Below are 23,117 nucleotides of genomic sequence, written 5' to 3' on the forward strand. Positions count from 1 at the left end.
AAATTAATTAAACTACATTGTTCGTCGATTCACTGTCAATAGTCGGTCAATATAGGTACTAATAGTTTTCGGAGTAACGGAGGTTCTGTGTGGCGTATTGACATAATGAAACGTGTGGCAATGTTTGCGGGCATATTTATTTAACCAACAATGTAAACCAACTAGTTAATTTATCAACAAATTGTAACATCTGTCATAATGATCAATATCTTCTAGTGAAATTATGTATGCTCGGGCTAGGCAGTATCGTATAATTAGAAGAATAAACGAACTTACATACATGTAAGTAAAGTTATTTTTGTATTTTATGCCTAGCTCGAGCCACGCGGCACGCGGCGTCCTCCCGTAGTTAAATAGCTACAGTATTTTGTGAAGTTTTGAGGTTACTTAAAGGTACCCGGTAGGTTAACGGAAAAACAGGACGCACTTATGCGGCAGAATAAGATGGATGATTAGGGATTACCTACCACTATGCCTCCCGTTTCTTTTTTTAAAACTTCCTTTTAAAAATCGAAAATGATTACCTACCTCCGGAGCTGAGTAGGTATGCATGTTGTATATGTTATGAGCCGCCCTATACCGCCATAACAATCTAAAACAGCCATAAAATCCCCGCAACGCGCCATCCCGACACCTCACCAACAAACGAATGTACACCATCTACCGGAACAAATGTTATCTATTCCAGTTAACGACGTGTAGTCGGAAAGAATCGCTATCGGCCTGCGTAAATCGTCCGGAACCGACAGAATAGACTAGCTGTTTGTTGCATTGACTAGTTCATACGCGCATGGGCGTTACTCTTTTTGCATTGCATTTTATTGCTGGTAGGTAGTAAGTTTACTTAGTTGTCTGGAGAAAAAAATCATTATTTAGGAGTTATATACGAATAACTATAAAAACCTTTATATCCTACTAGAATTTAAAATAAAATCAAATCCTTGCCAAATTGCTACTCCAAGTCGCATACTTGTAGTTTAATCAAATAGTGAAAAATCCAATCTACTTATGTATATTTTTTCTAATCCATTATTAAATTGCATCTCTTACAATTATTTCGTCGTACAACAACGATAAATTTTACTTGGCTGTGGGTTGTTACTAAACCCATAACATTATATGCATTACTATCTAACCTGAATTAATGCGCGAAATGCATTTCATTATTACATACGAGTTCTGTTTAGTCAGTAAATCTTAACAATGGGATATTAACATAATCCTGATATACAGCCCTCTGGCAAACAAATCAATTTCACTAATTGGCAGCTGGATATAAACGAGAACCATTATCTACATTATATTGCATTTAATGTTAGAAAAACGCTTATACTGGATTCCGATTTTGATTTAACAGTTAGGGTTTTGATACGACCTTGAACTCGCTTACACTGATTGGTGCATGCATGCGGAATAAAGTGAAAGCGATGCGTGAGATGCGCGCCAATCACCAAGACGATACTGGACTTCGTATCAAAACTATAATAAATTATTCAATTTGAATTAGAAACAATTTTTATTTCCTTGCTTCATATAACTGAACTGAATTGTACATTCGGAACTGAATCGCTTTAATTTTACAATATATGACGATAAAACAATCAGGACACCTTCACGATTTACCGAATGTACTTTCTTTGTAAATCTGTCAATTATTTATTTTATTCTAAGCGGAATGTCAAACACCAGTTAAAAATATTTATCAAGCATTATATTTACTTATTATACCTAAATATAGCATATGAAATATCATTTTCACAACTTAGCATTCTCTATTGTTAAGACAGTTAAGGGAATACGATAATCTCGACTCAATTTTAGAACTTAGCCTTAAAACACGACACAAAACCAATTAAGTTTCATGCCACGTTTTAAGTAGGTATTAAACCTCGACTATGCATAATCTAAAATCCTTTTATCAACGAGAGATTATTCCAGAAACCTGCCGAGACGTTCAACTCAAAAACCATCTCGGATAGCTACTTTTAAAAACGCATTAAAAGTAGTGCTCAAACGCCGGCAGGCCAACGGCTTACAGTGCAGTTTTTTGCACTTTTAACACAAGCGGGGGAATGTTAGAATAAGAAATAAAGTAAAAAGTCTCAGGAGAAAATGCGAGTTGAATAATGGATAATTTTCTATTGAAAACCATCTGCGGACTGAAATAGGACGATGGCATTTTGTCATGCAAGCGCACTTATAAATGGAGTATAAGAATGTCGCGCTTTGGTTAAGATGCTAAAAATAGCCAATAATGCTGAGTGAAAGAGGAGAACTGTAGCAGAAAACATACGATCCTTCCATATTCAGAATATTATTAATTTACCTGAAAAAAACGCCGAAATAGGTTAAGTTATTTCTACCCATTTGTTGAGAAAAGTACCTAGAACGTGACCACAATAACTATAGCTTTTAGCTTACCCAGCTAATCAGCTATGATGGCCTTAACTTGGGATTGGTTATTTTAACTTAGCCTCTCAGTTTACAACATCTCGGTGACAAGTCAATTTTCTTATCACGTTTCACATTCATAAAACAATGTCGTCTTACAAAGGGCCTTCATTTTACGTTACGTGAAATCGAACACTCGTTCCGCTCAATTTTCTATAACGTCAAAACGAAACTTTTCAATACCTGAGGTATCGAATTCTTTTAAGGTAAGAAAGTAGCCAATTTCTTTCTGCATTGAACGGGACAATGGCGGCGACGTTAACTTGACAGGCTTTGTTGTGGCTCTCGCTGCCTGCCTCCTAAGTATTGCGCTTAGATTAACGTTACAGAAAGAAGATGCGATGGACTTGATGGAAATAATAATAGTGAATACCAGGGGGTCCCTTTGACATAAAGTTTTAAGTCATAATGTATTGTTTGTGATATTATCATTAGTCCTAAAATTGAAACCTGAAAGAGTTCAGGCAAATTGAATAGCCTCACTCACAATGTTTTCATTGATTTCATTTCATTGACTGGCAATCAGATATGCTGATCTATTCAAACTTTAAGATACGTCAGCTAATAGATCTTGAAACGATATGGATTAGATATGTCAGTGTCAAATGTGACGTTTCTTCGAAGAAAAATGACACTTTTGACACTGACACATCTAATCCATATCGTTTCAAGATCTATTAGCTGACGTATCTTAAAGTACGAATAGGGCCGATGGTGTGCCCCTTAAAGAAGGTACGATAATAATATAAAAAGTGTAAAAACACACCTGAAATTTGCGCCACATCTATGTGTTTCGATCATCTAAGTAAGATACATCCTCAGTAGCGACGGCGTTAAGAGCTCACCAGGGATTTTAAATTCGGATTCAGCAAGACGCTACTCCGTAAACCATCCGAAGAAAAAGGAAAAAACCTCACCAAATTGCTTAAACTTATTTAAAGTGTCTCAAATAGTTTTTTGATAGCCTTTTTTCCTAGGAAGTTATTTTCTAACTTCGCAGTCTCTTAGATTCACTTTAAAGGCAGAATATTAGGAACAGAGGTTTTTAAAAAATGCCTAGTATTTTGTAATGTTATAATATTGCAAAATGTGAAAAAAGCTAAAATAATTAAATACTTATTAACATCTAATATAATAATATCTTCACAGTTCCTATAAAATAATTTGCTTAACAGAATTTACAATTCGACACATTGCCCTTGATTAAAGTCAATTACCAATTTTGACATATATATTTTTTTGTAAACATATAGTTTGAATAAATCATTTAAAAGCCAACCTTAAATCAAAGCAAATGGCATGCAAAAGTCATTTAACTTATTGTGTTTACAGCAACTCGGCAAAAGTGTAAATAAATTATTCAAGAGATACCGCAATTAGAACATTTCCTAACATCTAAAATGACCCGTTGCCTTTATCAAAGTATCCCTCCCGACCCCGACCCGAAGCCTCCGGAAACTCAAAAGTAGGTAATATTGGGATCGGTTCCCTGCGGCCCTTCTTCCACTAATATTATTTATATGTCCATATTTATTTAGAAGTTGTGGCGTCCTCGGGGTCCCATGCTTACCGTTTTGCTATAAAAGGACCTGACAATATCGGAGTATTTACCACAAAGTTCACACCTCTCTGTTGGAATAATATATTATATCTTTTCTAATAAAAGAATGTAGATAAAAGTAACTAAGAAGGGTTCCTGCTTGTCAAGATTATATTAATGTATTTTAATACTTTGAACGCCTTAGTGATAGCAAGATCCTCACCCGTCATTTATCGTACATGTTGCGTTTGTATTTTATTAGGCGCTGGGCACACATAGTATTGTGTAACTAAGTACACAAATACAAAGAGGTTTTATCAGAATAACCTGAAAAACGCAAAAGGTATTTTCAGGTATTGCCGCAAAACCTAAAAATACCTAACTACCTACTTACTGTAAATAGTATTACTGCAATAGGTATATTTTTAAACTACGCTAGTAATTGTCAGTGCTTTTTTTATAGGTTGGCATTTTATTTCATATTTACCTATATGTAATCTATTTTCCACGAATTCTGACGACGGCAGTCACGTACCTAAAACGATCCCTAAATAATATCCAATATCAATAACTAACGAAAGCATAGGTATACCTACTTAGGGTATAACATAGAAACTGCGTCATCTATGAAATGTATCTAATCGATACTCCATATAATGGAGCCACAACTCAATCTTATCAGCGATAATACTTATGTGACATACCAAATTAACCTAGAAAATTAACAAATGAAGTCATTATCGTGTTCTAAAATTTTCACAATGGAATATCCTAAGTGTCTGACAGTTTTATTAATAGTTGGTGTAGTGAGTTGTGATCTATGTGAAAAGAACATAGAATTTTTTTTTACAAGTGATAGTGGGCGGTGCCAAGCGCAATTCAACGGTTCTTTTAGTAAGACTACTGTAAGCGTAGATAATGAGAATGGTATTGTAACTGGATTAACTCCCAATGCAAATCCTAGTTGTATAGCCTCAGACACACTATCATTGGCTAGTGGTGGAGTTTTAAAAATCAAGGTTTACTCAAAATCAATTTCTGTAGAAGACTACTTGACAGTGTCCGTGTATGAGGCAGAAGAAAACAATGTTGTTGGCCAAGCAACCCTCCTCGACATTGACAACAGAGTTGGTGATGGATGGACCGTTTTAGAACTTATATTAGAGGGAAAACCACACTACGATGGTTATGTGAGTAATAGACTGATTTAAAAAGTTTTAGGATTGAATAATTTGGATAGGTGTAGTAATTTAAATTTATTTAGTCATTATGTATTCAAATATTTAGGTTTTAAGTCTCTAACAGTGCGGTATCTAATTAAATGTAGTACATAACTGTATGAATACAAGCGTAGGTATAGTAGGTAAGTGATTTTTATCTGTGACGACATTGGATAAAACATATTCAAATGAATCATCTTGGACGAAGTAAGCCTTTGTACAAACCAGTCGCTTATCGGAGGAAACATAATATATGTATATAAGATAACCGAGATTAGTAAATTATTGGGATTAGTTTGCCACAACAGACTCCGGACTTGGATGCAACCGGGAAAGCGCTGAGATGTGTTTTCCATGAGATATAGTTTAAATAGACATTTTATTTTTTATGTGAAGCAGATTCAATTTTGCACAAGCTGAATATTTTCATTCATTCGATATTTACGAATAGGTATAAATGTAACGTTCCACGGGTAAAGGTACCTTAGGGCGGTCGGCGCTTTCGTCGCATACCACCGCATTATTGGAGCGTAGCGTAATAAGATACCTTTACTCATGGAACGTCAATTAAGTATATGTATATGTATATTAATCTATATCTATTGGTTTCCAGATCATGCTCGTTGGGAAAGCTACTTCAAACTCTGAAATCCTGGTCGAATCAATCTGCTACTTTCCTGCAGAACAAATGAAACTACTTCGCGAAGACTCAGAACTCAAAACTCATGATGAAGCTACACAGGCAGATTCTATTTTAAGTCATCAAGTTCACATTCAGTCACTGTCAGCCACTGAGCGATCATTTCGATTTTTTTACTCGGAAGATTTCTGGACACCCCTCACTATTTCCCTAGCAGTAATAATCCCAGTAATATTATTAGCTTTAGTAGGTTGGGGTTGCTTCGCTTTGGGGAAAAGGCAGGGAGGTAAGCAACAGCCTCAAGTATATGAAGATATAGATAATCTTCCAAAGCCGTATCTTGTTCCAAGAGTCAAGAGCATGTATGCAGAATCCGTTGAAAGCCCTTATGTTAATAGAAATAATAACATATACTCTGTTTAGTTGTGACTTACACTAAAAAGTAATTAATCAGCCTCTGCAAATTTTCTGGGTGTGTACCAGTACGAGTACCCACATTATTATTTAAGTCTTTGTTAAATACAGATTTTTACTTAAATGATTTATCATATCATTTAATATGTTATTTATATACCTGCTCTATCTTATAAAAGATCGACATACTTTTAGAATTTAATTAATAACTAGGAAGGAACCCCTTGTAGATTATTGACGTCAGTATCTGTCTGTGTCCATCGCAGTTGTGCTCATTGACTGTTAGCAGGTAGGTATCTACTAGAAAATGCAATTTAGCACAAATATACCTACTAAAACATATTAATCACACTGATCAAATGGTTAAATAAAATGTAGAAAACAACAAATGGACATAACACCTTCTAAATTTTTTTCAATCAATTATCTAGTACCAAAGTCTATGTGAATTAGCTTTATTAAGATTTTTTATTTATTTGAAAGTCGTAGAAAACTAACCCAATAAGTAAATAAGATTAACTATCTAGGAATCTTAATCCTGATTGTCAATGAAAGTTATTTATAACGTTATTTCGTCATCAATATTAATTGTATTATTTGCTTTATGATTTTGATTAAAATGTACACACACACTTGACGACTTATCTTTCAATGTAATCTAAAACTACATTTAATACCCGCACTTCAGATAATGTTTACAGCACTTTTAAAAAGCCAGTGTTTCATTTACTTCCATATTAACACAAAGCCTGCAAAAGACATCATGAGATGTTATTCCTAGTATTTTTTATTACTGCTTTTGTGGCAGTAATAAGTGTTGACTTAGTTGGTGTGTCGTATTATTTCGACGAACATTATTCAGACGTTTTTAGTGACAGACAATGTGTGAATACTCGCACAACTCCATGGAGTTTAGTTATTTATGAAAATTTAAAGCTAGTGCCGCCGTACGAAGGAAGGTCTAAAGCAATTCGTGCTCTAAAAAATAGTTGCACTGCAACATACCCTATCTCATTCTTGGAAGGAAGCCTAAAAGTTACAGTTTACCTTCGAACAATATCGCAATACAGTGGGATAACTGTTTCTGTGTTTGATGATCGAGACGAAATTATAACGTCGGTCAAGTATCAGCGGTCGAACAAGAATTTTGTGCCAGGCTGGGTCGACATTACGGTGCCTATCAAAGAGCATACATTAGGCTATGTAAGTACCTAAATATAGGTTGTTTTTTTTTAATAACCTGATATAATTTAAGATGTGCGTCATACTAAACAACTAACTATGGAACCGATCTCACGAAAATAAAAGGCTATTTCATACATTTTGGCTGGTCTGACGTTGATATTTTCTATGGGAGAGTTAATATTTTTTTCGCGATTTCGGGGTTGGTTCCATAGTAAAAGTGATCAGTATGACCTATATATTAACATCTAAAATATTGCAGGTTATTAAATAAAACATCCTGTATGATGACAACTTATTTAAATTACGTGAATCTTCATGCATGATTAATAAACGTCTTTAAACAATTTTAAACGCCAAAAATACAAACAACTAAAATACCTGACACCCTTTCGTCGAAGAAAGTATTTTTCTAACATTATTGTATAGTAGGTATGTGATATGATTGAGATTTGAGGTACAGTCGACGTCAAAGATATGTTTACACTTTTGCACCTGACTCCTTTGTAATAAGGCGAAAAGTATAAACATCTCTTTTCAAATTTGATAATTGCTAGAATAGTACAACAACTATAAGTATTTCATCACAACTGATTTGTTTTTATTTTGTTTACCGCAGGTGGAAATATCTGGAAAAAGTCTTAACAGTGAATTAGTAATCGTCGACTCCTTGCGATACATTCCTGGTAATATAACATATTCTCAAAGCGACATAAAATATCAAAGAGTCACTAGAGACCTAATGAGAAAAACACCACATACAAATATGCAAGAGTTAAGCAGTCCTGATGAATTCATATACGCTTTTGATGAAATAGATACTAATGATGATACAGATGATATAGATGGGTCAGGAGACCCGCCTGATACTGAGGATAATACTGAAGGGACAGAAGATTCAGGTATAGATACTGGCACTGAAGAACCCGAGAACACTGAGAATTCGGAAGACAGTAATTTCTGGAATGCCTTTACTATTACATTTGTGTCAGTAGGTGCATTTACGGCAGTAGGAATAGTAGGCGTAGGCGCGTATTACTTAGGAAAGAGAGTAAGTGTAAACCCTAACCTTCTACTAGATTTAGAAACGCAGGAAGCTCCAAGTATTATTCCTCGAGCGAGAAGCGTTTTCGCCGAAGTGCCGTACGATAGACATAATAGTTTAAGTAGGTATAGCTAGTGATATTATGACATATAACAATAAATAATCCTAGTATTAAGACAAGCCTAATAGTAACAACGATAACAACAAATAAGGATGATAACAACGGCAGGAAAATTATACATTTATGAAAAATTTGTAGTCATAATTATGTCAGAGAACATAAAACATTTAATGTTAAAATTTTATAAATTGTATAATATAGGTACATTAAATAGATTTGTAACATAATTAGAACAATGTTATCCGATCCCCTAATCGCCACCTCCAATGCCTCTGGTGGCATAAGCCCGTAACGTAATATAATAATTATAATAAATCGACTGAGTACCTATATTCTGTATCTTTAGGTATTTTAAAAAGAGTAAACAAAATCTACGCTCAAAATGGCTTATTAAGCCAGTTGAGGGTAGATAAAAACATTACATCATCAAATATGTACGAGTAGGTCAAAGTCGGGTCGTTCAGAGACAGATCCAGGTGGTTTTGTATTTGGTTAGTTAATCAATAAATGTTATAACTACCCGAAAATGTACAAATTATTTATTCACTTTTATTTAAGTACCTAAAGACAGAGTATAGTTTAAGAATCCAGTCTATTGCGTGTCTAGACATTAAATGCAATTATACTCGTTAACCGCCATGTAAGTTTTTTAATCCCGACAAAACTAGCTAGCTGTAGCGTAATCAGGCAATCGTCGCATCTGACAGTATTATGTCAAGGTTTTTATTGCCTGACGAGCATTTCCGACATTTTTATTCCACTTGACGTATTGCAGAATCCTCTCACGTCACACGTGACGTAAATAGTCAGATCGATGTGCACCGACTTGAACAGAACAAAGTGAGAGAGTGTCATTATAAACGTCATATATGTATTTAACTCGTGGAGCGCCCTACACAGACACGTCGTGTGCTGGTAACTAGTATAGGAGTTCCATACTACGGTAATTCTGGGGCACTCCAGGGGTTAAAAAATATGGTAAACAAATAAATGACTTATCCAAGGGCTGGACTTATAACGGCCTTGACGCGGGCCGTAATGTTGCATTATCAATTTTCTTGATTCAAGAGCGCAGCAGTTCCCTAATGCAGCTGCAGTTGCCATGCAAACATTGCCTTTATGCGTAGTAGGGCAGATCTCCCAAAGGTTCTCCATGTTGGCGGTGAGGATCCTGACGTTGGCCCTTTATTTTACATTTTAAAAAATTCAGTGTTACGACTTGTCCAAAAACCCAAATCAATAAACGATAGCCGATAAAATATTTATGGAGCATTGAAAATGCCCTTGAACCTAACTCAAATTGGATTAAGAACATTAATTTAGACCGGCTTAACACGTCTACCTTGTTTACTTATTTTTACAATGGCTTATGTCGATAAGTGACGTATTACTATGACGGAGTAAGGTAATAAAAACCTTCTTTAGTGAATAAACTTGACCGATTTGGTCAAAACGTTAACCTTTGCTTTGGCCTGACAAGGTTAGGCGTGGGTGTTTGAGGTCAGTTGAGTAGATTTGCACTCTACCTTTATTTAGAATTATGGCATAAATTGATACCTAGAATCATAGCAAAGGTAGGTATCATAGCTCACATACCTAGAATCATAGCTCAACTGAAATATATTTAATTCGATTTTTTCATTGCAATAAATCCGTTACACACACGTTTTCAGTACGGCTCTTTAACGATTATACCGCGATAATTATGTAACAAAACCCTTTGAACACAAATTTGGCGTTGCGAGTTATCGTATCTCGTATCAATAGCTCCACGAACGCTTATAAATCGTACAGCGTATTTGGTAACAAACCTTCATGACTTCAAATAATGTTATATTTGCTAGCTTTTAAATATTCAAATGTGAAAAATGGCGGTCTAAAGGTTATATCTAATACCTTGCAAACCTTGATACTCTGCATAATATCAAAGAAACGCACACACCATAAAATTATTTTTATCTTCTTCTTTAAGTCTTCTTCGAAGTTCTTATGAACTTCTTAGCACATTTACATACTTCTAGTAGGTATTGTCCACAGAATAAGCAGGGAGACTGGGAATGTAAGCCTACTAGAATAATTCGTTACTTATGTTTATTAACAAATACTACACTTGCATTCATGTGTATTCAGAATCAGTCCAGCGAACGAGGGCAAGGTTGACAAGGTATGTCATAGTGTGCTGTTGCAGAGTCAAGATATGGGATTCCCTGCACATTACATTTTATAAGGACAAGGACTTTAATACGTACAATATGGCAATACCTAAAAATAAACAAGCCCCCACCTGCGACTTAGTCCACGTAGAACTTAGTCTGCTATAGTACCTACACATCCCTACAATGGACGTGGCAATTTCGTTCAGTTACTCATAAATCACAAATTCTCTAAGTATTTAACTAGTACCAAAATTGAAATATGTTTTTAATTATTACTCCATAACACAATTATGTATGCCAAGATATAAATCGGTACCTATGTATTTAGATTGGTGTCTTTTTGATAAAGTGGTTCAAGTCTTTCACCAGGGCAAGTCTCAGGGACTGCCCTTGCCACTATTCCGCTTAATACTTTTTTTCATATTTTTGGGGCCAGTCGTATCAGTATATTGAATCACTTTACCTACTGATAGTCAAACAGTCAGCCGTCATGCTACCGAAATTGCTAATTACGTATGCAATCAACCCTAGATATCTATACGGATATTGCAATATTATCTTGATTGTTATCTAAATTTGACCTAAACTGCAATTGATCAAAATGATAAATTAGGTAGGTACTGAGAGGTATAAAGCTTAAAGTGTACCCATATCTTGTTGATGTGCTTAATTTTGTATAATAATCTGGAATATAAAACAAAATTTAATTTTAAAGCTTTAATACCAAGGAAAAATGATGTGTAAAGTCAGAAAAGTTCTCAGTAAAGTTAAAACCTTTCTTAAGATAGTTTTCTTAAGGGAAACTTGACTAAGTTCTCGCAAAAGTTTACAAAAATGACGACCGCTTCTAACTAACTTCATGTCAGACTAACAAAAATGGAAAGTAGGTAATGTGTTTCGAGTGTGTAATGTTTGTTTGACTCTCCTTACACAGAATACACAGTCTGAATCTAAATCTCAATTCATAAACATAATTATTAAGTATTTTTGTATTTAATTTTAGTTGTAATAATACCTATATAGTTTGGATTGTTATTTGTAAGTTTCATGTTACTAGTTTTAATTTTTAATTTAATTTTATATCGCTTTTAATTTTCACGTATTTTCAGATGTCAGATTTACAATAAATATTAATTATTATGATCGTCAAACAAAATCATAAAATGAATTCCGAACGCACGGAAATGTATCAGATACAATTTAACTATAATTCACATACATCCGGATTAAATATTCCAGATTATGAATTTCTCAGAATTGACAAAATGATGTTGACAAGCGTTATGAGTTCAGGATATTCAATTAAAATCATGAGTTCCAAACGCACCTCTTTCGATAGGTACATTATGTATGGACGTACAGATTTTATCTTTTAAATAAAATCTAATCTATCACGATAGTATCTGCCGCTGCAATCCTTGCAATCAAATGTTTTGCGTTGTGGCAAAATAAAGACAATGAGTTTGTAGTCAATAGAAAAGTAAAAATCAATGAATGTCTACAGAGAAAAAGTCAAAAAAGACAATTTTTCGGATGAGTGCCCTTTGTAGGGCCAAAAAACATACCCTCCAATAGAAATAAGTACCTACATGTTTACCTAACTAACGGCCCGATTCTAACTTTAAGATACTTCAAATATTACGACAAGATACGATATGAATTAGATATGTCAGTATCAAAACTGGCGTTTTTGTTTGAAGAAATGTCACTTTTGACACTGACATATCTAATTCATATCGTCTCTTGTCTTAATATTTGACGCATCTTAAAGTTCGAATTGGGCAGTTAGCTTCAACCGTCTAACTATTACTTGTTCCCATGTATACTCGTATCAGTTAAAAAATCCTTCTATGCTAGTGTACAGATCTTGAACTTGAATCACGTTTAAATTACGCATCCAAATTACATTTCATCACACTTTAATAATAGGAATAACGACCAATTATTTATACAATATGAAAAAGATAATATGGTTAGTAATGCCCAAGGGCTTGCCATGAAATATATACAATGGAGATGACGTAACACGGCGAACGCTGGCGGTGACACATGCACAAAAGAATTGTCCCGTCCCGTCTTGGCCCGTGCAGGCCGTGAGCTTCCATGAGGCATTTAAGTCAAATTTTGTTTTTCCTATAATATTAAACCAGAAGAACAAACGTATTTAAGGCAGTGGAAGACGTTATAAAAATATTTGCATGACATTTAATGTATACCCATGATCACCATACCATGCGTTTGAATTTTTCGGTGTTTTAATATCGCAAGTAGTTTTGAAAGAGACAATTTCCCGAGTAATGACGTCATCAAACACCGGCCGCCTTATTGAAAAACTTTCTACACAGAGATAACTTTTTTTTAATCTGAAATCGCTAGAAGATTTTATTTATATCAAGAACTAGACCACCACTAAACGATAAGACCGCCTGTTGCTACCTTTATTTACATTGTAAATCTGTTATTGGATTTTTCTTTTGTGATGCAATACTACTGTGTATTTACTTTACCACCAAGGCTATGACTTGTGAATATCCAAAATGGCAACAGAATAAAATTAGCGTGGTGCAAAGCTGCGTTCTCTATACACACAATCCGGTGGCCGATTAAATTGCATTATGCATTGCTTGGCCATCATCAGTCATCATCCCATCTATCAATTTTGTAATAACTTCGTAGGTCGAATTGGGCCCAACAATGGTTAACCATTTGAGGAATACGGTGGACTGAAAATAACACATACCTATTACCTCTAAATTATAGCTATAACTCAATTAATGAAACATCCACATTATTATAATTACCTGAATACAAATAATTATTAGATAGACAATACGCCAACTGTCTGCAATACGGCAACATCTCAAAATTTAAGATGAAGAATTAATCTTAATTAAAATTAATAAAGTAAAGTTAAAAATTAAAAGATTTGGTGCCCAAGTGCAGCCACTTACAGCTACAGCTATTACAGGCACGAAATGAATAATAATAAGCACATTTTGACATTTGATCCAATCGGACTTTCAGTTTTTTGACTTTTTTTGTGCAACAGCAGACTAATTCCATGTACAATAATGTAAATGCCGAGTATTTTACGAGTTAAATAATAATAAAAAACAAACTCTTAGAAATCTAAATAGACATTCGTGTTCATATTGTTTGTAATTTAGAAGTACTGTCATTGAGACTTTTCAAGACATTAAAAAGCTTTATTTCCACACGAAACCCCAAAAATACGCACAAATGGCTCATCGGAACGCAGAATAAATTAACATTAACGATAAATTAAGGAAACGAGACTTTTTCATATCTGGCCTCCTTAATTAACGTTTAGGAACATCAAATATGATCTCCCACTCAATATCAGACAGGCTCAAACCAAGCTTTCGTTTAAGCGCATGTTACGTAAGCATTTCTTCGACAAACTCACTGGTTAATTGTCCATCGTAGGCATAGTATTCTTTGCACTGGGTACATAAAGTAATATATATGTAAGTTTATTTAATTATAGTATGTATATGTAAGTTTATTTTCGTTAGTATGTATTATATATCGCTATTTTTTTTTTGTCTTAAGTTACCTATTCTGCGTTTTTTTTTTTTGTTTAATGCCTGCACCTACTACTGTTTCTGTTTAGCCTGGTGGTTGACTGGTAGAGAATGCCTTTAGGCATTAAGTCCGCCATTTGTACTTTATTTGTTATATTGTGCAATAAAGATTAAAAAAAAAAAAAAAAAATAAACAAATAATAAGCAAATTGCTCCTGCCATCTTGGTCGACGAGGCATCAGTGAGGGAGGGAATTTTCTATCTAATGTAAGTACTTACCCTATCCCATTTTCTTTAGGTTTTGTCTCCCCGTCTCTTTTGTTTCCCTTGTATCATTGAAGGACAACAGTTTATTCTCTCGTAAAGCTGTAGTTTTATTTTTAGAGTGAGTCGTTGGAAAACAAAGCAAATGGACGACCACATAATGGCGGCCTGAAGTCATTACCATGGAAAGTGTTTCAAGAGGTCAAATTTATCTCGCAGTTGGTAATGATCGTGACCCGGTCGTTAGAAAAAAATAGAAGGAACAACATAATGGAAACGCAAACATATCATTTATTAAGCAGTAAGCGTTTGCCATTGTAAAAAAAAGTGAAATAGTTAAAGGATTTGTTGTTTTAACTGGAAGCCGGATAACTGGACTTGGCACAGCACCTGAGGCACCAGTTTTTTTTTAAAATGCAACTGAGTTAACGGGTTTCCTGTTCTAAAGGAAAAAATATAGAACTTTTTTGATTTGGGGATTTTATAATTCATGTCGGGAGAAACAATGATTTATAAAGCCCACTGATCGCCATTTGACGAGTGTGTACTTACTGTCTCTTCCGAAAATCGTTTTTTCCAATTGATATTTTTGCCATTTGCAATTTTTACCTTTTATCATATGTAAACATTGTATTTAATTTGTTTACAATCACGGAAGACAGAAAATAGATACATAGGTGCGACGACAAGCTAAGCGAGGAGGAGTGTGTTAGGTGACCTGCGAGCAAAACAGTGCGCCAGAACCGACTTATTTTATTGTACGATATTCGATATTGACTTACAAAAAGAATTTATTTTTTAGTTAGTGTCTCGTATATTATAATAAGAATACATATCCAAATTATGCGAATGGTTAGAAAACCTATCAGGAAAATAAGCTACTGGAAAATGAAATTAATGGGAAAATATGCGAATGGTTAGTTATGCTTTCGGGAATGGGAGTTATGGGGAGTTATGCTATTGAGAAAAAATAAAATGGTAAAAATTGCAAATGGCTAAAATCGCAATCTGGAAAAAACTACTTTTGCAAAAGACAGTGCTTACACACTCCATTTGACCCCACTAAAATGTTCTTTAGAAGTTCAAAAGCCGTCTTAGAATTTTTACTTGGCTTTTTTTAAACACTGAGTGCAATTAAATTTATATTGATATAAAATACAAATTGAACATAATTATACAAAACATATATGGGCAACATAAAAAGGAAAAGGGTTTTTCTCAAACACGTAGAATTTGTTAGGCTTCAAATATAAACGTAATTTGTTACGAGTTCGCCTTTTAATCGCCAGCTAAATATAATTGGGACGGCGAATGAAATTAAAAACTCCCCGGAAGATTCCTTACGAGCCGCCAAGATAATTGCTCGCGAAAGATGAAAAACAAGATAAAATTAATGTGCCGTCGCGGGACACTTCAGTAGTTCGTAATTAAGCACCCACTTATGGTGTTTTGTTTGTAGAAAACAGTCCATTCTACTAAAACAGGGTCGGATTTTATAAAAAAAAGTATACACCTATATTGGGCACCTACCGCTTGTATTTAATTTGTCAGCACCCTTTGGAAATCAGTAAATCACCGATTAGGTGTTAGGTGTCTTTACTACTGAAAAAGAAATACATATTTTAAAGTATAGTACCTTGTTTTGTACCATTTCGTACCTTGTCATAGTGACGATAGTATGAGGTCCCTGGCGATTTTCATATTGATTGTAGCATTTAGTATGGCCATCACCACCCTTCTTAACTATTCAAATCTTTTCAGATGGAATGTTCAATTCTCTACCTATTATCTACAGTTTAATTTTGCTAAACTTTAAACAAATATTGAACCTGTTAACGATTAAAATAACCTTCACATACTTGAATATGCAATTACCGAGGTAATAACCCAATACCTTTTAATACTTACTTAGTAAAATTGAATTATAACTTGACATGCAAGAATTTATTAGTTTCGCTATGCCTCTTTCTATCTGGTCCGCCTGTCCAATCCAACCGTGTCTAAGCTCTGTGATCCTTAATAATAATGTACCTACTAAAAAGCTGTAGGTATTAATTTGAGCCCAACGTTTTCAAATTCTGTCAATCATTATCAAGTATTATAAGAAGGGTGGTAAGTACACAGTACACTTCATAATCGCCGGTAAACTAATGCAGATGAGTATTATACGCTTCGGCGAATGTCTTAGGGAAGTTCACTGGGGGAACATTGTTCCATTCTTTTAGTGAACGAGCTAACGAGTAAGACTTCTTATTTTATTATGAAAGCACTTTCATTTTTTTTCATCTTCGGGATTCTTTTTAATTTGCGGATCAATTATCTAATTGGAAAAATAGAGTACCTAACTATACCTATTAACTTAAAGTAAAATTTACGATTATTTTTTAAATATGAGAAGTAAAAAATGTAACATTTTTTTGTTCAGTGGATTTTTTGAACCGTCGCCTAACTTAGTGGTGGGTAGTGCCCCTGCTGACTAAGCAAGAAGTCCCGGGTTCAAATCCTGGTGCGGGCATTTATTCGTGTAGGTATTTATCACAGGTACTAAAAGATGTGTACTTAAACAAGAAAAATATTCCTAAAAATATTTATCTTGTATTTGCAAAAAATCGAAGTTTTTCACTAACACTACATAGAATAGTTTTTAACCCCATTTAGCTAAAAGTGTAGATTGTCTTGTCTCTGGCAGGGAGGGTCAGGACTCGGAACTAGATCCGTAGACAATAGACACATTTTAGCTCCACCGGGGCAGATAACGTGAAAGTAGAGATGAATAAGAAGCGCAATTTGCGCCCGGCATTGTGGGAAAAATGTTCGAGAATTTTATTCGGAGCTGGGGTTTAAAGCACGTTCGGTTTTGAATAGCGTATACAAATCTCGTGAAATAACTTATTAAACTATATATAGAACAGTTAGTTTTGTGAGTTAAGACTCGAAGCTTCAAATCAAAAGCAAGCGTCCGTAGAAATCTAGTTTTCCAGAGTCTAATAATTTCGGAATTTGTTGCGCTTTTACTGAATACGAGTAGGTATGTCAAATGATTTGTGATGCAGCGACGCAATGCAAAAATAAACCACAAAGCAAAGTGATGTGTGAAGACTCGACTAGGGTATAAAATGTTGATTTGGTTTATCATATCAGCCGAAAGGCCTATTACTGGACAGTGGCCTAGCTATCCTAAGGATCCGCGTTCTTGCGCTGCCATTCCACAATTTCAAGATTGCGTTATTCCAAAATTTTGGGCCGTCCTAATCCCACAGATTCCTGTGGTCAAAATTACATTTTCATCGTACGTATTCCCAGACGTTGGGAACACTCAAGGAGGTAGATCTTTCTTTGTTGCCTGGGTTGTTGGTTAGATATTACCCGGATGTAAAAAAAATTGACCATAAACATATCCATTATAAAATGTTCTAGAATTCAAATAGAAAACATCATCGCAAGGACAACTATCACCAAGTCATTCCACCTTAATTACGTCTGATAAGCGTCCACAACAATGACATCATGTAATGAAAAGCCAACTCTTCGCCCTACACGGGCCATTTTCAAGTAAAAATCTGTACCTCCGCTTATAAAAACGCAATTTTCCTGCTCCTAATATAAGCGAAATTGTTTTCCCGGCGACGATATTAGCGCAAAGATAAAGTCGTTTCGCAACCTACTGAAATATATCACGGCCTTTTTCATGTAGGACGGCCCTGTAATTTCTTGGGACAAAAATAAATAGGCATTATAATTTTCTATCAAGTTTACAGGAGCATCATTCCTATTTAAAATTGATTTCATATACTTTTGAACTAGAGGTATCGATGGGCGGATGTGGTAGACGCTGATCTGCGCGAGCTCCGGGTTGAAAACTGGCGAGAAACGGCATATCAGGACCGGGATCAGTGGCGAACAGTCGTGGTGGATGCCAAGATACACTTTGGGTTGCTGCGCCAGAGGAGTAGTAGTAGTAGTTTATACACCCCCGCCTTTCTCTTCATAGGGACATGGCACTTAATGCCTAAATAATTTAATAATCCGTCTGAAATACCGACAGTTAGTGCAAGAGAGACAACTTACGCTATCAGACATACAATAAAAACAGTAAATATTTCAAACACAAGTTGAGTTGTTGAAGTTGAGTTGTTCTTGTATTTAATTCACTCTGTAACTGTGTTTCTTGTGTTGTTATTTCTATGTACAATAAAGTAAATACATACATACACAAGTGATGCGTAGCTACAAATACCCGCACTTCTCTTTTATTGTCTCCATAAATATCCGCACCTGGCCCGCGGCAAAAATCACGGCGCCAAACAATAGCGCAGGAAACGAGCGCGTTTCCTTTCCATCCGAACTAATTAAGCGAACTCTATTCAGATAGTGTCCGTTTTTGCGCAAAAGTAGGCTAACTATTCAATTAACTTGCTCTAGTAGATAGTCGTAAATAGTTTTGTCGAAATTACTGTACAAAGAATGTTATGACTAACATTGGTGATGGAAACGAAGCGTTATTATTATGAAATAGATACTTAGTAATTTAAGTGTACTTACGGGGATTTAAGATTTAAGTATATTTCAACCCTCAGCCAATTTTTGCGAGACCACCTCCGAAATACCTAACAAAAATATGCTCTTCCATAGAAAACATCGATATCTGATCACTTGATCAGCCAAATATATGAAGCAGCTATTTCTTTTGTTTTCTTGTAATTCTATGGATCTTTAGGTATTGCATTTTTTTTTAGGTATTGCTAATAAACAAAAAACACTTAAAACTATTACAAAACTTCGCCAAACTGCGAAACAGTTTGTTGGCGAATGAAATACACCCAATTATACCTAAATATTTATACCAATGGAAGTCATAAACCAAAAAGAGCCTTTTTAAAATATCGTCCGTTCGTATCGATCTTTCATTATGCAGCTACGGTACGCTTATATCATCTTATATGTATAAGCGAGGACGGAGAGTATATATGTACATAGAGAGATACAGATAAGCTAAAGGCAATTTCGTGCTTGCAAAGCTTATTAAAGCTATAAACTTCTTATCATAAAAGAAATTAAACGAAAACAATACAAATTTAACGCTAGCATAATTACAAACCTCAATTTAGCGTCTAGAGGAGTTAGAGCGATCATAAAGAGGTTTTACTACTACGCCATAAAATCACGTAGGCAGCGAGACCTTTAATGCAAAATCCGCTTATAAAGTGTAGGTCCTTGGGGGATTCCTCAAGTTCATTCTCTCTTTATGGGTGGTGTTATTTAAATTATAATGTTGGAGTTTTAGGTGCTTGAACGGAAGGTCGTCTCCCTTTTATGCACATTTCATATGAAGAAATAAAATGGATCTAGAGATATGATCATGATATGATAATATATGATATCTCGTGCGACAGCCGAGTGGTTCACGATTTTAAACTGGAGGTGGTGAATTCGATTCCTTGGTTTATTAGTTTTTTTATACTTAGGTACATACGCCTAGTCATAAGGTAATTTATATGTTTAGACATAAAACTATTTAAAACACCATTTCTCTTTTGCGCAATTAAAAATGCAATGTTTACTCTTAACTAACACGGAAACAGAAAATATAACTCTGTATTAATTTCACTCATTAGCCAACTGCTTTGAAAGATGTTTTCGCAGCAAAGTTTCAGAGACAATGTTTCCTTTACTCTGCGAAGCTAATGTTTATTCTTTAACTTTGTTAAATATACGAGTAACAATGAGCGAAAATGTTGGCAGAGGAAACAGAACGAGTGTTTCGCTTTGAGATTCCATCATACTTAATTAAAAGGAACAGCAATTTGAAGCGGTTTTTGATTTAAATATTTGGAGACAATCCTACACATTCATCAATCTTATTTATCTTGTTTTTGCACTGTTATAATATAAACACTACGAGTAATATATATCAAGGTGAGTTTTTGTAAGTCCAATGCCCCTTATCAAGGTTTCTATAAACTATGACATTTTTTTAATAACAAAGTGTCATATCATAAGAAACGCCCTTCGGATACAATACAATACAATACAATACAAATACTCTTTATTGCACACCTCATTACAGAAAACAATACAAATAATACAGGAAGAAGAGGTTAAACAACAGGCGGTCTTATCGCTAAAAAGCGATCTCTTCCAGACAACCTTTAGGTAGCGGAAATTAATAAATTTATGTCATGTCAGTAGGTGTTTCAAATTCAATATAAGAATTTTAGCACAGAAAAAAACACAATACAAAACAGTATAAAAGACATACAAATAAAAATAAAATAAAATAAGATTTACATAAATACACATATCATACATACATAAAATTATATACATATACACATATATATACATATATATACGTAAAAATGCCAGCTATAGGGAAAAGGAAGCAGGTAAAAGTATTACGGAGCAGATAAAAAGTGAACTTTAACGAGTCTCTTGAAAGAATAAGGAGACTGGGCGCACCTTAAGTCTGCAGGCAGAGAATTCCATAGTCGTACAGATTGAAAAGTGAAAGAATTTGTATAGAATTTAGACGAGGATGACGGGACAGAAAGAAGCAAATTCTGGGAGGACCTAACCGAACGGAGATAGCTGAAACGGTTTTTAAGATAGCGGGGAGTTGCGGGGTTAAAAAGAATGGAATACAGAAGTGACAAAACGTGGGAGTTACGACGTAGGCGAATAGGGAGCCATTTGAGCTGCGACCGGAAGTGGGAGACATGGTCATATTTGCGGAGCCCAAATATAAACCGTATGCAGATGTTTTGGATACGCTCAAGCTTATTAAGTTGCTCCTCAGTGAGATCGAGATAAGCAACGTCAGCGTAATCCAGAATAGGGAGAAGAAGAGTTTGTGCAAGGGCAATTCTAGTAGGAATGGGAAGGAAGTTTCGTAATCTCCTGAGGGAAGCAACTGCCGCGAACATCTTCCTGCTGACTTCGCCCACCTGAGGTCCCCACGATAAGGTACTATCCATAATGATGCCAAGGTTTTTTACCTTCTGCGAGTAGGGAATCAAAACGCCATTGAAGTAAATAGGTGAGAGGTTGTTAAAATCAATTCTGGGAAGCAGTTTTGGGCTACCTATTATAATAGTCTGTGTCTTTGACCCTAACTACCTACGAATGATTCATCAACGCTTTTTTTAGCACGTAGCAATTTCGATTTCTTTGTTCAAGGGTCTGCAAACAATGACATTATTATCTAAAATTATATAACGTTATTACCCAATTATGAATTCCATCCTTGTACCACCATTATCCTTGTCAGCTATGGCCCGACGCGCGCGCCTTCCGCGTGATTGTTTTCTATTCAAATGATACCTTTAAGTCAAAGTCCTTACTATTCCCATAGGATAATACAAAGAATAGGTACTTCAAGGTGTTATTTTTATACCATTTAGATGCAGGTGACAATGAAGCGTACGGGCTGTCTGGGGATGATAGGCAATTAAACGACAATGATAAGACCTCGAGCTTAAAACAACACCCGCGACGGATGGCGTGCCGTGACGTCACGACAGGGGACTGACACGCTGCCCGCCGCGGGCGCGGTTTCCTGAGGGCCTACCGTGAACCACGTTCGAAGTGTTATCTCTCCGTCGCACTTGTAGATTCGTACGTAAGTGTGACAGGTAGGCAACTCGTCGAACGTTCGCGGTAGGCTGTCTGGTGCGAGTGGACGACAGCTGCCAAGGACCGGTATGTAGAGCTACGAAACTTCCCATCCCATACCAAAAGCAAAATTATTGGGTTGGTAATACTCCAATGTTGAATATAGATGGGTCAAAATTGTATTCGTTATCTTATTTTATACGCCTAAAAATGTTACATATCGACACACTACTTTGAAGAAAACTCGTATCTTTTTCTGTCAACCAAAAGAAATATGTTGTATCTATGTATGGGATGCATACAGAGACATTTCCTTTCAACTTTGAGTAGTAGTGTGAGGTGAGATACGAGATTTTTTCAAAGTAGTGCCGATAATTATACCTAGGTATGGAGTTTTTTGTATGAGCCGAAAAGGTGTTTTCAATTTAATGACATAATTTGGTATTATAGCTCTTTAATTGAATTATGATAATCCTCAAATCCTGACAGAGTTATTAAGTAATGACAACAACAAAAAAATGTAGTACGTAGGTACCTAGGTACTTCCCCAATACAAAAAATACCTACACATGAAGATTATCGGAGATTAAGAAAAAATATTATCAGTTTTCAATTGATAGCTACAATTCAGATTTATGAGCTATTAATGCTACAACGTTGTTACTTATTAACAGACATGAGAACAGCTAAGCGCAAAAACCATCCCACATCTTTAGCATCTCAATAAATACCCTATAAAACAATGTAATCCCAATAATACGACATAATTACCGACTTCCGAATCGCGCGATCACATTTCCTCAATTACCGAGGACAATTTCTAATTGGTAATCAATACATGTCATAACAAGTCGATGAACCGAACAACAATGAGATGATTTCAATAATTACAATAATTGTGAGCGCAAAAACCTCAGCTGCTCCGACG

The 23,117-nt window shown here is 35.2% G+C and overlaps 1 protein-coding gene across 1 annotated transcript; it reads left to right on the forward strand.

Moving 5' to 3' along the window:
• Positions 1-4,692: 4,692 nt before the first annotated feature.
• Positions 4,693-6,274, forward strand: LOC134669289 (uncharacterized). The gene is made up of 2 exons (XM_063526792.1): positions 4,693-5,181; positions 5,825-6,274. Exons 1-2 carry the CDS (start codon positions 4,720-4,722, stop codon positions 6,272-6,274), a joined length of 912 nt encoding a protein of 303 aa, XP_063382862.1. The 5' UTR covers positions 4,693-4,719.
• Positions 6,275-23,117: the final 16,843 nt, after the last annotated feature.

Source organism: Cydia fagiglandana, chromosome 12 (assembly GCF_963556715.1).
Source record: "Cydia fagiglandana chromosome 12, ilCydFagi1.1, whole genome shotgun sequence".
NCBI classification, from domain to species: domain Eukaryota; kingdom Metazoa; phylum Arthropoda; class Insecta; order Lepidoptera; family Tortricidae; genus Cydia; species Cydia fagiglandana.